Raw genomic sequence first — 16,309 nt, 5'->3', positions numbered from 1 at the left:
ACAGTAATCGATACCAATATAATTTGCTCTATTTTCTTTTAAAGAAAAATGCCAAGAAATTCAAATACAGCAACAACGTAAATAACATGCCTTTATTGGTACTCTACTTACTTCCTTTAAAGAGAAGGTCAGTTTTATAAAAGATATATATATATATATATAACTTCAGGTGGGTTTCACACTGATAAATCCAGAATAGTGCTCAACAATGAAGGAGCGGTAATAACAGTGATTTTCTACTCAGTATCGTTTCATATGGGCTTTAATACAGGTCTGTTTCGTAGACCAACAAAGAGTTGATCCACTCATCAGTTAAATTCCATATACACTGGAAAATTCTAGCCAAGGCCAAATCTTACTCTAATCTTTCCAAACGATGTAATCTATGTAATACCGAGAAATTCTACATTTTATATAAACCGGACATGGCAACTCTTAACAAACGTAATGAGCTTGTATCAACTTGCAGGCACAAGCGAAAATTTCTTCTTAAATTCAATCGCGTCCTCAAGGACCAATCATAAGCTTACAAATGTATATTACTATTGTTTTTTAAGTTTGAATTTTGTAACGATCACACCATTGATGTATATAAACCCTAGCGATGCGACAGTGTATATGGAATTTAACTGATGAGTGGATCAACTCTTTGTTGGTCTACGAAACAGACCTGTATTAAAGCCCATATGAAACGATACTGAGTAGAAAATCACTGTTATATATATATATATATATACATTTTTTGTTTATTTACACCTAAACCGTTGCCTTTAGAACACAATGAACGATTTCGTTCAATTTGCCAAGAAACAAAAATGACTATAACAGCAACAACAAAAAGATACTTACTTTCCATTTATGGCGTTAAGATAGTCTCGTAACTTTTCACCAGCAGAGCTATCTAAAAAGGTGTCAAAACTTTGTGACCCCAGCACTGCTCCTATATGTCCAAATAACAAACATTAGTACACCAAACCTCGATTTGTTGGAAAAACTCTTCCTTTTCTCTTTCGTGCTGCCTTGACCGCTAAAAGTTCGTAGGTTGGGAATAAGGGAAAAGAAAGCGCGCGGGGAACGCTACATCGTCTCCCACCCACCCAGGGAGCCTTTGCGGAGGAAAGGGTTGCGAAAATACAATACAACCTTAACACATGGCCCTAGATGTAATGGTCACATGGACATTACATCTTTATACCGCCGCCGATTCCGTCAATCCTGAGTACCGATATCCCAGATCTGCCATTCAAGGCATTACACATACCGGGTCACACACGGTTTAATTATCACCATAAGCCAAAAAAATCTGCACAGCAAAGCACAACTTTACTTGCCTGTTTGAGCATCAACAATGACTACATTATGACCCCTCTTATGAAGCGAATGATCTTTTCCATTCACGATGATGAAAGCAAAACCACATCCCCCAACTGACAGTCCTGGATCATTGCAACCTTCACTTCGCATATAAATGTTTAGAAAGGACGCTGCAAGAAACAAAAAAGGATACCTATTAAATGTACTCTTATCAGACACTCGTTTTGTTTGTTTGTGGCCCGATTAATATTTTGGACGAAAATATGAAGTCTCTCTTTACTTGAAGAACGGAAACGTTACTCCTGTGTTGTACGAAATTTAAATTTGTAGGAGGCCGTATCGCCAAAATGATTAGCATTAGGGACCTTACGAAACCATGACGGCGTTACTGACGACAACGTCGACTGAAAAATGAATTTATATTTTTTTAGAATCTCGCAACTATCCTAATTTATTTAGTGCGTTCGTGGTGTCAGAACTAATCTCTAGCTGAATATGTAAGAGCATCATTAATTTTAAATTAAGAAATATGACAAATTCGCCGTCTTGGTTCACATTCTCCAGACTACGCAGAATTTTCTGATGGATTTCGTTTCAATCAAAGTAAAAGAACTATGAGAGGCCGCATACGTTCAAGCGCCCTTGAACGTATGGAAAGGGCGCTATACAAATGATTATTATTATTATTATTATTATTATTATTATTAGAGGCGGAGTTCTCAAGTTACACGTTCGCTGGCAAATGAAAATCATCTCCACCTCCATTACTTCTTGCACTAATTTTGATTGGTCAATTTAAACAGAAGTTACCAGAGAGTTGTCAAAAAGCTGTCAAAAATGGACCAAAAACTTTGCCAAATGGCAATGGACAGCGCGCAGCACTGTAAATACGTCACTACTTTACTTCAGCATTACAAATAGCCTGCGTGGCCGACGTTCAAAGGGGAGGGAGCAGGGAAGTTCGAGCGCGAAGCGCGATCGTTTGGGATTGGAAAGGGTAACGCGTCTCCTTTCCCCCTACCCCCACCCCCGCGATCCCAAACGATCGCGCTTCGCGCTCTCCCTCGCTTGCGCTTCGCGCTCGAACTTCCCTTCTCCCTCCGCTTCGCGCTCTCCCTCGCTCGCGCTTCGCGCTCGAACTTCCCTTCTCCCTCCCCTTCAGACGCCAGCCACGCAGGCTACATTACAAATTACAATTACAAATGGACTAGATGATGTGGACGCAATTGAATTAAACACTGTCATTCAAAGCACAATTCTGATTGGTTGTAATAGAGCCAATCAGAATTGTGCGTTGAAAGAATCTTCAAGAAGACGTGTCAGCACTACTCAAGGCCCTGTCCCAGGCAGACCGTTGTTTAGTTTAATTTTTCTCTTTCGTATTCTTTCTCTCTTTTCGCGAATGCGTATTAAGAATTTTATTTCCTCGAGATTATTGTCTATTGTCAAGCTTTATCTAACGCTATTGACTTAAAAATATAGTTACAAAAAGTTATAGTTAAATTAAACTTAAAAGACTATGCATTAAGACTACTTACCAGAACAATTAACAGAATGGTAAATCGCCTGGAAACCAGGGTAAGAGTTCTTCTTATCTGACTTGAATATCACAAGCAAGCTGTTTGACGAGGAATATATTCCTTCCTTAGGGGGAGGGTGACCGCCGTAAAACACTCCCAAAACCTCCCCTCTCTCGTCGTCTCCATCGTACATATAAACACTGTCCGTGTTGTTATCAGCTTGTAAACTGAAGCTGGTGAACATCAAGTACACTTGATGAGATGGACTAACCGTGATCCTCCAGGAACAGTACTGATTATCCGGGTACTTTTGTGGATAGTTGGGAGAGTGGAAGCCGCCTCTGTCTGCATGCAGAGTTTCGTTACATCCATTGCATACTAAATGAAGGAATAGCGATAAAAATTAATTTTAATTAAGATGAGCACTTGGTAGAACCATTTTATTACTCTGCATTGTATTAAAAAACAATACAAGAAAATAATAATAAATAGCTGTATAAATAAATAAATAAATAAATAAATACTTTAAATAATACATAAATAGGAAAAAATAAAATACAAGGATTTCACAGGGCTATCCTAGGCCTTTAATAATAAAAAAGAATGAGTACAAACTATTTTATTTTAAGAATGGCCCGGAATTAAGATTTGCTGCATAACATTGTAACTCCGCCTGGTTTGCCGGTCCAAGGCCCGGATAAAGGAGGAGGGTTCGGCATAAAGGTAAAACCTCCATCCCGTAAAAAAGTTAGAGCTATATATTAAACTTGAAACCGAACGGAGCTGTTAACTCACCGTCTGATCATCAATACGAAAAACGTTGGCGTTATTTTTTCATTGCGTTTTCAAGATCCGGGTGTTTAGGTTTAGAATTTAGAATTTCGCGATTCATTGCGTCAAATTGGGTCATGCCATCTATTTCTTTGAATGCGCGCATAAGCTTAATGCTAATGTTAAAACGCTCGCTTTTTCAATTCTAAAAAAGGAACTTAAATCGAACAATTCGCTTATATGATCCCATATCACTCGTTGTGAAACGTTGCATGCGTCTCTCGTAGTCTAAAAAGTGCGCGCCATTTTGCGCGGTTTAGTCATGGATTAGAGGATCATTGTATTTTTAGAATTTCCACGTTTTGGTTTGGAAATCTGCAGGCTGCATGTATCTTCTTTTTTCCCCCTTATTTCTCTCTTTCGAATTCTGAGGTAGAAAGTCAATTTGCGATAAGGATTTTTAAGTAAAGCATATATTTTGGAAGGTTAAAGGTTATTTTTATTCTATTCACAAAATAATACTGTTTGGGAAGAATAACGCGGTGCAGACTTACCTGGCAATTCTAAAGCATAAAGCAGGCTAAGCAGGCTTACAGCTTTCCATAGCAGCAGCACCATCGCCTCTTTGAAGACGCCTCCGTGAAGCTAAATGAACAAAATCTTCCTCAAAGGAGGAAGCAACTTAAATTGTATCTGCGTCGAGTAAATGTTATATACTGATAGACTAGATAGTCTGGACCAAATCACTTGATGACGTGACATGACAGCTGAGGTAAAACGTGCGTGATAACTCCATAATCAGGTCCGGGCATAATGGACACTCGCCAAGAGGAACTTCTCATACCGGACGCATAAGGACTTCCTTTGATCTTGAAAGCAACTATTTCTGCTCTCCGTCTGTGGATCAACCAGCTGAATGCAGACTAAATCAGGCTGGACAAATTATTCACAGTACTTAAAATGCACTGTACATTATAGCTTAGTACAGTATAAGTAAAGCAGTGTATATCTAGGAAAGACACATCAGAAGAACATGATGCATTTACTTTGGCACAGTTTATTGTAGTATTTTACCGATGAAGGCGGGGCCCGTATTTTTTCCTTTTTCCGGTCATTTTTTGTTTAAGTAGATACGTGATCTTTCATTTTTCTAAAATTTTAGCTGTTATTGAGCCCGCCGGGCCGCCTAAAACAAAACCGGGAAACAGAAGACATCCGGTAAAACACAACTGAAAAAATAAATAAATAATAAGATTTTGTTCACATTTGTTCCTTCGGTTTCCTTTAACTGTTTTTTTTTTTTCAGCCGGGATCGTTGTAATGTATTGATTGAACACCTCTCGTTTTTGCGCATATATATGCTTTAATTTGTGTTAGAAATCTTCTCTTTTTGGATGATTTACAGTTCAATGTGGATAATGTACGCTCTTTTGAGACATTTAAACAAAAAGGTCTTAACACTAATTTTCTGACATGGACAGCTTTGAGGTCTTCTATCACAAACATGAAATCCAAAAGTTCTTGCAATATCCTTACAGGCAACTTCGATCCTATGAATTTCGAATATAATGCTAAAGTTTTTAATGCATATACGGTAAAGTGCAAACAATTCTATTCCATGATGATATCAACTAAGCGAAAACTCCGAATAGCTTTAAAAAATTGATAGCTGATTTTAATCGCTCAAATCCTCAAGAAGCTTTTTCTATTCCATATCAAGTTGCAAGCGAAACGTATGTTTGGTCATTCCAATATAGATTGTGGAATTTCATTTTGTTTACGAATGATAAATTATTTAAAATAGGTTTAAGCGATTCTACAAGTGTTCTTTTTGTGGAACCAATACGGAAGATTTGTACCACCTCTTCTTTCACTGCTCCTTTGTGCGGGTCTTCTGGAATAGATTCGCAGTCTGGTGGTGTGATATTAGGGGCGAAAATTTATCTTTGTCTTTAAAATACATTATAATTGGCTTTCTTAAGAGAAAAGATTTATTAAATTATTTGATAATTCTTGGTAAGATAACTATTTGGGAGTGTAGAAAAAATAAGACCTCTCCAAAGTTGAGATTGTTCCTGCACAAAGTCGAAGTTAAGCAAGAGGTCGAAAAGATAATTGCAATAAGGAACCGAAAGCTTCGCGATTTTAACACAAGATGGGAACTTCTGTTGTAATCTTAAATTAACTTTAATTAAAGGAAAGAAATGGAATGTCCGTTGGTTTTATTAAGCTTAAATATTTGACACACTATTAAGTTGTTTTCGTTAATTTTTGTAAGATAATTTAATTGGGTTTTTGCATTGTCTATATGTGTCACTGTGTGGTGTAAACTGAAAAGTGTAATTATAAGCATTAGGTGTAATAAGTTTAAATACTATATTGTAAGTAGAGTACCGTAATTAGAGTAATGTAACATGTTGTATTGTAAATAGCGCTTTTGTGTAAGTAGTGTAATGTGTCTTAAAACTGAAAAAAAAAAAAAAAAAAAAAAGTGCAGTTAATTACAAAGTCCCCCTTAATGTCAATTATAGGGTTTTTCTTAATTAAACCCAGATTGTACCCAGTTCCTCTCCATTTTCTCCACACGTAAAGATCTGGGAATGTCTTTTTGCAACTCTGCAAAACCCTATACCGTGGGTGCTAGAGGTTTTTCTTGCGCGGTTCGCCACTACTCGTCGCAACAGGCTTCGGCCTTCCTCTGGTACCCAGGGTTAACCCACTACAGATTTTCTTTTAAAACAATAACACTTTTATTGTCAGTCATGACAATAAATTGTAGTCACATTCTATAAAAGTCATATCCATGTTGTGTTTCATATTAAGGCAGATCCTGGGTTAACAAACTCTTACTTTTTTCTTTACAACCTGAAAGAAATATTTTACACTTCCATCTACCTTAAAGAGTTAAAACTTGGTCTTTGTTATCCACTAAGAGGTTTCATGTCATAAAACAAAAACTAGGTAAATAAAAACTTTTGCCTAGTATCTTAACTTTACAATTAATGAGTTGTCCAGAATTCAATATTTGTAAAAGATATTTGCTGTCGGATTCCCAAACAAACACTGTAATTTTTACCCTTTTTGCCTACTCGTCAAGAAGGCGTCGAAAACCGTGATAGGGCCTATTTCAAGACAGAAAAATTTGAGAAGGATACCGCGGTGCATGCTCTTACCTGGCAATATTCTATAGATCAGGGTAAGCAGGCTTACAGCTTGCCAAAGCAGCAGCACCATCGCCTCTTTGAATACGCCGCCGTAAAGCTAAATGAACAAAATCTTCCGCAAAGGAAGAAGCAACTGAAAAGGTGTCTGCGTCGTGTCAATGTTATTTACTGATAGACTAGATAGTCTGGACCAAGTCACTTGATGACGTGACATGACAGCTGAGGTCACAACGTTTTAAGTTCTTGATAACTCCATAATGGACACTCGCCAAGAGGATTTTTTCATACCGGACGTTTGAGTGCTTCCTTTGATATTGAAATAATCCACAGTGTTTCTGCTCTGTCTGTGTTTTGAAAGTGGATCAACCAGCTGAATGCAGGCTAAATCAAGACGAACAAATTATTAACAGTTCTTATTATGCAGTTACATGATAGCTCAGTATTATTAAGGACAAAGTACTTTTACGCGGTCTTTGATTTTTCCCGAAATTTTTTGTAGCTGTTATTCAGCTGAGGTGGTGCACCGGGAAAGTACAGTGAAGGCATCCGGTAAAACGACCGGAAAAAGCCAAAAAATGTTCACTTTTGTTCCGCAGGATTTTCAGAAATCATCGCAATCTATTGATTGAACACCTCTCATTATTGCGCATATATATGTTTGAATTTCTGTTAGAAATCTTTTTTTCTTGGAAGATATTTTTTTGAAAAGCAACACTCAAATGACTCAAAATGTTAAAAAATCCGTCCCGGGTGATCAGCAGCTGATGTTTCCCAATACGAAAATTAAATGATACCTTCAATCTCAAAAACAAGGTATAGGTTTAAGCTAGTCATTCATGCAACGTTATTAGAGGGTCCACTAGTCGCAGTAAGTGAGGCTAAGAAATGACACACAAACATAACACGACAAAGGCACATCTCATCCTACTGCTTAAGCCCGAAGTGGCTATGACATATTATCATTGGCAGATATTTTAGAAAAGGTAAACTCATATCTTCTGTTTCTGGACACAAAGTACACTTCATTCGGAACTTCAAGACTATACTTTTAACGCGGATGATCATTTTACTTTTATTCTTTTACATTTAAAAATCAACGACAGCGTTAAACGTCCTTTGTGATTTACTCTCATTTATTTAATAAAATGACTAACTTTAAATGATATTGCAGCTAGTGGTTGCAATAACTTTTAGTAAACTGTGAGGTTTAACAGAGAAAACACTCCCTGAAGCATAGCAAAAACGGTATAGTAGAGTACACAGGCAAGACAATATTACACCAGCAGATTGCTTTCAACACACATTTCAATAACAAATTACCCGCTATTGTTGGCTTAATGGAGATACGTCACGAATGGTGCAATTAAAAAAAAAACATAGGCCAATATTGTTAAGTTTTTTATTGGCAATTCATCTTAATTTTCGACATCGTAACCATCTGGTTTCTTGCTGGTTTTTCTTCTTCTTTAGAGTTTTTCTAGTTCACAAAACTATTTTGTAAGGTTTCCTTCACTTTTGTACATCAGAACAATGACTAACACTGATGATAGCTTCTTTGAACAGAGGACGTATCGAGATTCAGCCTTTTGTTCGGGATAATCAGCAGTAGTAGTACCAAGCATTTTTTTTTTATTAATTTCATGTTACACTTTTTTTTACTGAAATGTGGTTATCATGATCAAGGAGTCAGAACTTTCTGCTCTTAGGTTTCTTGGCACAGCAACACATCGTCCCTGTAGGAAAGCAAGAAAGGAATACATTAATAACGTAAATGTTCTGGGTAACCTTGTTTTAAGTGTCGCGCTTCTTATGGTTGGAGTCTGCCTGTACTGTTAATGTAATACGTAAGGTCAAGATCACGAGGCCGAAATCACGTCCCCTTACGAAAAATATTGCGATATCAATGTGTCATTTTAGACTCTCCTTCCCCTTGCTAGTCTTTATATGCTGATGTATGTCACGTGACTTTGCACGAGGTATAAACACATTTTCACTTGTCAGCCATCTTGACTGTTCACCTATTTTACAGCTATTAACGTAGTGTTTATGTGAGGTGGTGTCCCGCTGTTTGATTGTTATATAGCACATGTGTTTTAAGATATTTACCGGTCATCATCGCACAAGTTCTCCTCTGCTGTGGATAATTCATTGGTTGCCCTGGAAATTAAATATATTAACATATCAATTTCAAAAAACTAAACATAAAACAACTTTTTCTTAGGAAAACGGTTTAAAATTGCCAAATGTTCCTTTGGAAGGCTGGAAAGTTTAAAAAAGCTTATAATAACCTGAAAGTCACAATAAGAGTAGCTTTTTACGAATGCACGTGCCTCACGCTTCAACCACACACAACAAACTAAAACATGCCCAAGTTGAGAACTATAGAGAGAACATGTCAACACAGATGAGGCTGCGAGTTTGTAAGATGTGTTGATACGAAATTAGTTCATTAAATTTAATCCATTTTCAGTACACAGTATTTAACCTTAAAGACATACAAACAATAAAAAGAAAAAAATTCATAACATAATAAAACAAAAAAAAGGTGCATTGTGGAAGGACTAGAAGGGAATGTTAGCTAGACTCATAAGAAGTTCATAACATGTTATGACTGGTATCCCATATGCATTGATGTTCAAGGGGAGTTGGAAAATTTGGTTTTCTTTTCACGTTGAGAAAGCAGGCGTTTTAAAGTATCGGATATGTGAACCACAAGACCCGGAAACATTTATTCATCCTGTACCCCTCCCCCAACCCAACATATACCTTAGAAAATATAAGGCGATACTTCCCCCCTCTCCCTGACAGTAAGAAATGTCCACCCTCACTCCGCCCTTTCAAGCAAGAATCGCCCCTCCTGCACCTCTGAATTCGTTGGATATGTTCATCTTACTAATTAAATGACAGGGTTTTAATAGGCAACGTTAGAAGGTATCATATTTAAATGTTTACCTCTACAATCACGGGGAAAGCTAACGTATTTTTACTGACCTCTTGTAAACGACAGGTTTTATGTTCTGGTCCCTTTCAGATCTTCTCCTGTGTGAAGACAAAAACGAATTGTCTGAGCAAGAGTAAACCACACACTTCATTTCAACGAAATTCACTGGAATTGGTTTTTTTTCAACGTTGTCTGTCAAGATATGTTTATTTGGTGTGAACGGAGAAGTCTGCTCGACCTTGGAATTGCCCTCCCCTTCTCTCCCCACCAGCTGTCCCATCCCAACGCATATTCAGGCTCACCTTTTCCAGAAAAAGAATCCAACCAATAGCAAGACTGCTATCAGAATGCATATCACCACAGGCACGACAACAGCAGGAACGTTAACACCTGTCAAGAGTTGACAAACACTTGTCAATAAACTCCAGAGTAAATAAAAACACTATCGGTGTAACAGCTTACGAATTTTGAAATATGCTGCACGAGTTTTTTAAGCTAGAACGAATTTTAACCATCTTTGTCTCTTGATATATTATCACCTCTTTGGTGTTCTTTTCCATTACTTTTGACGTTTCCATCTATTTAAAGATAATTTTGTAGATTGAAAAGATGTCTTAATATGCTTATGGAGGTGAAATGTAAAAGATTTGCCTAAGGAAGAAAGGGTAAACACACAACTTAACGTTAAGGTTACCTTTTCCCGCCTTTTTGGCACCTCGATTCGCTTCCGGTCTAACATCGACTGTTGGCACACTTTCAGCTGAGTTATTTTTCGTTGTCGTCATTTCCGGCTTGGGTGAGGTTGGGGCAACAGTAGGCGCTTAAAATAAATAAAATTAGTTTAAATAATCGGTTAACAGTTAGGTTTTGCGATCTTACAGCCAGTAATAAAAAAATTCCGCTTTAACCATAAGATTTTTTTAGTCCAAAGGTTTTTCTGGTGAGCTAATCATTTATCAGTCAGAGACGTTTATTGCCGCAAGAAATTCAGCTGCGTCAGTTGGAAAGGGAAGTTATGTCTGAAGAAGTTTAGGCGCGCACTCGCTAAGCCTAAAGATGTGAAACATAAAACAAGTTCAAGTTCATCAAAGTGTCTGAAAACACTGTAGTAACATAAAAAAAATGTACGGCAGGAGGATGAAACTATAGTATTTTCTAAGAACTAAATCTCAATATAAACCCACTGACTTATTTTCGGAGGGGCTTATCGGAAGTTTTATGTAAGTAAAAACCTAGAGAGCTTACTTTCGGGGAAGTAGTAACCTTTTCTGTGGTTATTTGATCTCATAGTTCTGGTCCATTTGTAACTGGGGTATTGTAGGCGAGAATAAATAAGGCAAAAACGTATTTTGGGTGGTCTGGGAACTGCTGTAGTCCGATAGTGGTTTGCAGATGTTGTCTTTGATTAGTTCTTTCAAATCTCTTGCTATTCTGACTTTCACCAATATAAGGGACATTCAAATTTGTATTGATCTTCAAAACAACCTGAGGATAAAAAGGGGCGAGTGAAAAAAGATAAGATAAAGAAGTGGATTTTTACCATTCTAAATACGAATCATAAATATCCTAATATAATACTGTACCAAAGCAACCGTAGAATTCTACCCTCATTGATATATGATTATGCCACTCAACAGGCTTCAGTCGAATATAACGTGCTGTGATTGGTGGGCTTAAAATGTTGTATACAACGGTGTCACTGTCTTGGTTTCCATAAAATACCTGACAACGAGAGAAAGTTGATTAAACAGTAGACTGGAAACTATTATTCAGTTGGGATTGACAGATCTACGAATTGAAGACTTTCTATAAATTAAATTATATACAACCTTTTACAGCAAGAGCGAGGGGAGGGACCCAGAGGACCTTGGTCCCAATTGTCTCGAAAAACATTAGACACAAAGAGAGTAAATTTCCCCTTCCCTTCCTTATTCGTACAAGACTGTAATTCTTTGCCCCTCTTCCTTTATTCCCTCTTTCTTTAAATGGGAAAAGTCGATAAGTCCTATTTTCACGTGGTACACCAAACATATGCAGAATATTCTAGGTCAAAGATGTTACTAACACGAATTGCTGAAAGAACCCTCTACAGCGGGCATACCTTCGCCGAACTGTTCATTGCCTCCTTGTAAAACTGGAACGATTCTCCGTCATCGCCGTACTGTAACCTGTATCTGGTCACCCATTGGTCCTTCCCATTCCTCCCCTGACTTGCCACACGCGTAACACGTTTCAAAGAACCAAGCTCCACTTGTAACCATTGGTTAAAGTCATTGATTTGAGCCGCCCAACCTCCTCGCTTACTGCCATCCGCCTTAAAGTTCAGCCTTGCCTCTTGTGCGGCATGAGAATCATCCAGTTGTGATGAGGAGGTTATCTGGTCATCAGTAATTCCTTCGTTTTCCACGCCAAGTGCTGCGGCACAACCTTTTGCCCGGCGAAGAAAGAAGACAAGGCATGAAGTGTTTATTTAAAAACGTATTCCAATCGTTACAAATGTGTTAATATTCGCATAAGCAACCTTTTGCGTTTCTTATTATCTGCCCCAAGCAAATCTTTGACACTCTTTATGCTAAGGCCACGTTAACTTCAGTAAAAATAAAAGACACGCTGCCTTGACAAACATGACGTAGATTTTAAACACTTAACGTTTCGTATGCTATAAAACCTCGATTAACCTGGGTGTTCACTTGATGTTTAACTCCTACGGCCTCGTCGGCTAAAATCAGACGATATTCCGCAAGATCGAGCAGGATAATTGTTTTATTATTCAACAAATTTTCAACGAAACACATTTTGCAAATAGAAAATTATGCAGCGCTTTACAAGAAGTGGGACGAACCTTCGCAACCTACGTATATCACAGGATATCTGTTATGTACGGATGACAGATAACGTTATATACATTTTGACCATATATATAGCTTCCCTAGAGTCAACTTGTCACTTATTTGGCAGACATTTTGACCCTTTAACTGAAGAGTACCTGGACAACCGTAGATCTCTATTCTCATTGATATGTGATTGTGCCACTCTACTGGTATTAACCGAACAAATCGTGCTGTGATTGGCAGGCTCAAAACGCTGTAAACAACGGTATCACTGTTTTGATTTCCATTAAACACCTAAACACGATGGAAAAAAGTAATTTGTTATTTCACAAAATGCAAAGGAACTATATTATAGATGACTAAGATCGAAGTCATAAGATTACCTTAAAAATTTTGCAAATGTCCTTCAAAGCCCATAACGGTTTGGGAAGGGGGTGTAACTTCTTTCTTTAGGAGTCGGGGAAGGGGAGCCTTAACAGAACAGGTGTGTGTGTGTGTGTGTGTGTGTGGGGGGGGGGGGAGCTCTTTTTATGAGCTTTAGAGGTGGCTTCAGTATAAGAGAGAGTGCTCGTTTCAAATCGTTAATCGGACATTAAATGTCTAGGGATAAACGTAAACATAGAGTCTCACATTCCCACGAAAAAACAATTAATAAAGAATAATTGTAGTAAAATCTAACTGAATGGTAGTTCAGTGAGCTGAGATGTAACTACAATTGCAATTTAATTTTTTGTTAACTACAAATCAACATTTGTTTTATTGTTCATAAATTGTCTTGGCTTGAAAACCAAAACGCCCTTAAATACGGTCTTACGCTTGTTGAAAGGGTTAAAATACGTTTATACTTGGATTTTTTACATTACGCCATGCATTTCAAAACGCTGAACGTAGAAATGACACTAAAAACCATGAAGGCACCTTTGGTAAGCTAGCTCCAGGTTCCCTGTACACCTGAAACTTCACTCCGTCATTGCTGTACTGTAGACGGTACTTAGTCACCCACTGGTCGTACCCATTCCTCCCCTGAGTCGCAACACGTGACACTTTCGTGTAACTACCAAGATCCACCTGAAGCCATTGGTTAAGATCATTATCTAGAGCTGACCAGCCCCCAGCCTTGTTTCCATCTGCTTTGAAATGCAATCTGGCCTGTCCCGGAGTGGTGGTGCCATCCAACACTGAAGATGCGGTTATCTGGGTGTTAGCGAGGGATCCACTTTCCATTCCAAGAGGCGCGATACAACCTAAGATGGTCGAGCAAGGAAAAGACAAATATCATGTTTCCCGGATCCTGTATAAGGCTTTGCTTCTAGTCATAGCCATGTGACCAAGAAACGACAAATGATGGTTCTCTTGAACGCAATCATAACTTGTTCCTTCGTTTAGTGATTTGAGACTGTTGTCTCCTATAGCTACCTTTTCCTCTTTTCTTTTTTTTTTCTTTCAATTGTACAATCGAAAGTTTTGTGCTAGTTGGGACGTGCTCTTTTCCGTTTTGGAAAATTTCTAATTGATTTCTATTTTCGAGTGATTATTTGAAAAAAATAATAATAATCCCGCTGAAAATGGATTCACCTATGTAGTAAAATAAAAGCTAATAAACTAAGGAAAAACCATTGGAAAGTAAATTTACCCGGGCATCCGTATATTTCTATTCTCATTGATATGTGGTTGTGCCACTCAATCGGTAATAACCGAATATAACGTGCAGTGATTGGTTGACTCAGTTTATTGAATACAACACTATCGCTGTCTTTATTTGCATCAAACACCTGAAAAAAGAGAAACATCAAGTGAGCATTTAGTGGTCAAACAAGTAATTCAAGTATCATCCCCGTCTGTCAGTCTTAAAGAGAGCGTGTGGTTTTTTTTGCATAACACAGTGGGTTTTCTATTAAACGTAGAATATTGATAAAAAAGATTTATTGAAAGTTTTGTTCAGTACTTTTCGGGCATAATGCCTGGTCTGTGTGACATTCAAAATATAAATTTTCGAATACTAAGCCACTGGCTTATATGGCAATAACAAATAAATACCCCATACTTAAAAAAAAATAAAAAATATTTTTTTATACTCGAATTTAAGAAGAAAAAGCCATTATCTTTGAGGGAAAATAGCGCACTAGACAAGCATTGCCCTTCATAGAACAGGCGATTCTCCATTCTTGTTTCAGAACACACTATCTCTTGTACTGGCCCTTGTTTTCTTTCAGCAAAAAGTCAACTCGCCATAGTTTCATTGTCGTTTTTGCTTAGAGAAAACTTGGTATTGTAATCCGTTTGTTAAATAATTTATCAAATTTCCATGCTAAGTTGGCAGTAAGAGTATACCTTTGCTGAACTGTTTTCTGCTCTTCTGTAAAACTTAAAAGTAATTCCAGCATAACTATATTGTATCCTGTATTTGGTCACCCACTGGTCGCGTCCATTTCTCCCCTGAGTCGCCACACGTGTCACTGTGGTATAACTACCAAGATCAACCTGAAGCCATTGATCAAAGTCCATGCTAAGAGCTGACCAGCCTCCACCTTCGCTTCCATCTGCTCGTAAGTGCAACCTTGCCTGCCTTGGAGAATGTGTGCTATCCAGTTGCGACGAGGCGGTTATTTGAGCATCCGCGATTGCTTTACTCTCCATACCAAGTGGTGCTATGCAACCTGACGTTGTTAAAGAAGAAAAAATTATTTATACACTTAAGGCTTAATGAAAAGTTATTTATACAGTTAGTACAGGACATAACACCTTATTTTTTTTACATTGACTTGAATTGAAACTCGTTTTAAAATGTTATAAAAAAACGGAAATTTTAAAAAGGAAAAAAAAATTTTTTTCAACTGGATTTTGAAGCTATCTCAGCGTCTATTTATCTTTACATAAAGCATACTTGACCAATAAACATTAGCTGAAGGGATGTAACTTATTATTACGCTCGAGTACAAACAATACAAAGCTATATTGTGTTCCTCGGCAAGACATGTTACTCACAGTGTCTCTCTCCACCCATGTGCATAAATGGGTACCAGCAAATTAAATTAAATACTGGGGTTAATCTTGCGATGGACAAGCACCCCATCCAGTGGGAGGTAGAAATACTCCTAGTCGCTATATGTTACGGAGACTGGGATAAGATCCTGCCTTATGGATCACTAGGCTCGAACGCAGACTATACATAGTCGCAGCCATCTAAAGCGTTTATGCCTGCCTAAAAATTACCTGGACAGCCATAGATTTCCATCCTCATGGATATGTGTCTGTTCCACCCTACTGGTCTTAGTCTGATGTATCGCGCTGTGATTGGCGGGCCTATTTTGTTGTATATAATGGTGTCACTGTCTTCATTTCCAAGGAAATCCTAATTAAAATAATTATAGAAAACGGAGGACCTTAGACTGGCAACATATTAAGGCCACTGTATATTTAAATTTTGCCTAAAAGACTATAAAGTGAGGGACATTCCCATAAAAGATTGAAACTGCTGATTGAACATGGACACCAGTAACAACAAAAGTTTACATTTCATTACACAGAAATCGGATTTTGATTGAATGTTAAAAGTGAGTTTTTTTCCCTTGGTTAGACAAAAAGAAGTGCAAGATATTCCTACTTATCTGAGTAAACTTGCATTGCGCGGGTGGAGGAGGTGGGCTTTTTTTGCCAATCAGGAACAAGCGTAACGTTTTTTTCCAACGCACGCCACTGGTCTCATGATTTATTTTGTCTGTTGTTTTTCATTATCCTGTTTCGTTATTTGCATTCGTAGTGACTGGT

At 37.7% G+C, this 16,309-nt stretch overlaps 1 protein-coding gene across 1 annotated transcript in view; it reads right to left on the bottom strand.

Moving 5' to 3' along the window:
• LOC144637395 (uncharacterized) overlaps window positions 1–16,309 on the bottom strand; it is a 58,858-nt gene that overhangs the window by 22,924 nt on the left and 19,625 nt on the right. Inside the window, 1 exon segment of the mRNA XM_078496460.1 lies at window positions 15,755–15,893. Within this exon segment, the coding sequence (XP_078352586.1) occupies window positions 15,755–15,893 (139 nt within the window).

The sequence above is a fragment of the Oculina patagonica genome, chromosome 14, assembly GCF_052425735.1.
Source record: "Oculina patagonica isolate OP01 chromosome 14, crgOcupat, whole genome shotgun sequence".
Classification (NCBI taxonomy): domain Eukaryota; kingdom Metazoa; phylum Cnidaria; class Anthozoa; order Scleractinia; family Oculinidae; genus Oculina; species Oculina patagonica.
The sequence above is the reverse complement of the archived record's forward strand: the minus strand, read 5'-3'. Positions and strand labels throughout refer to the sequence as shown.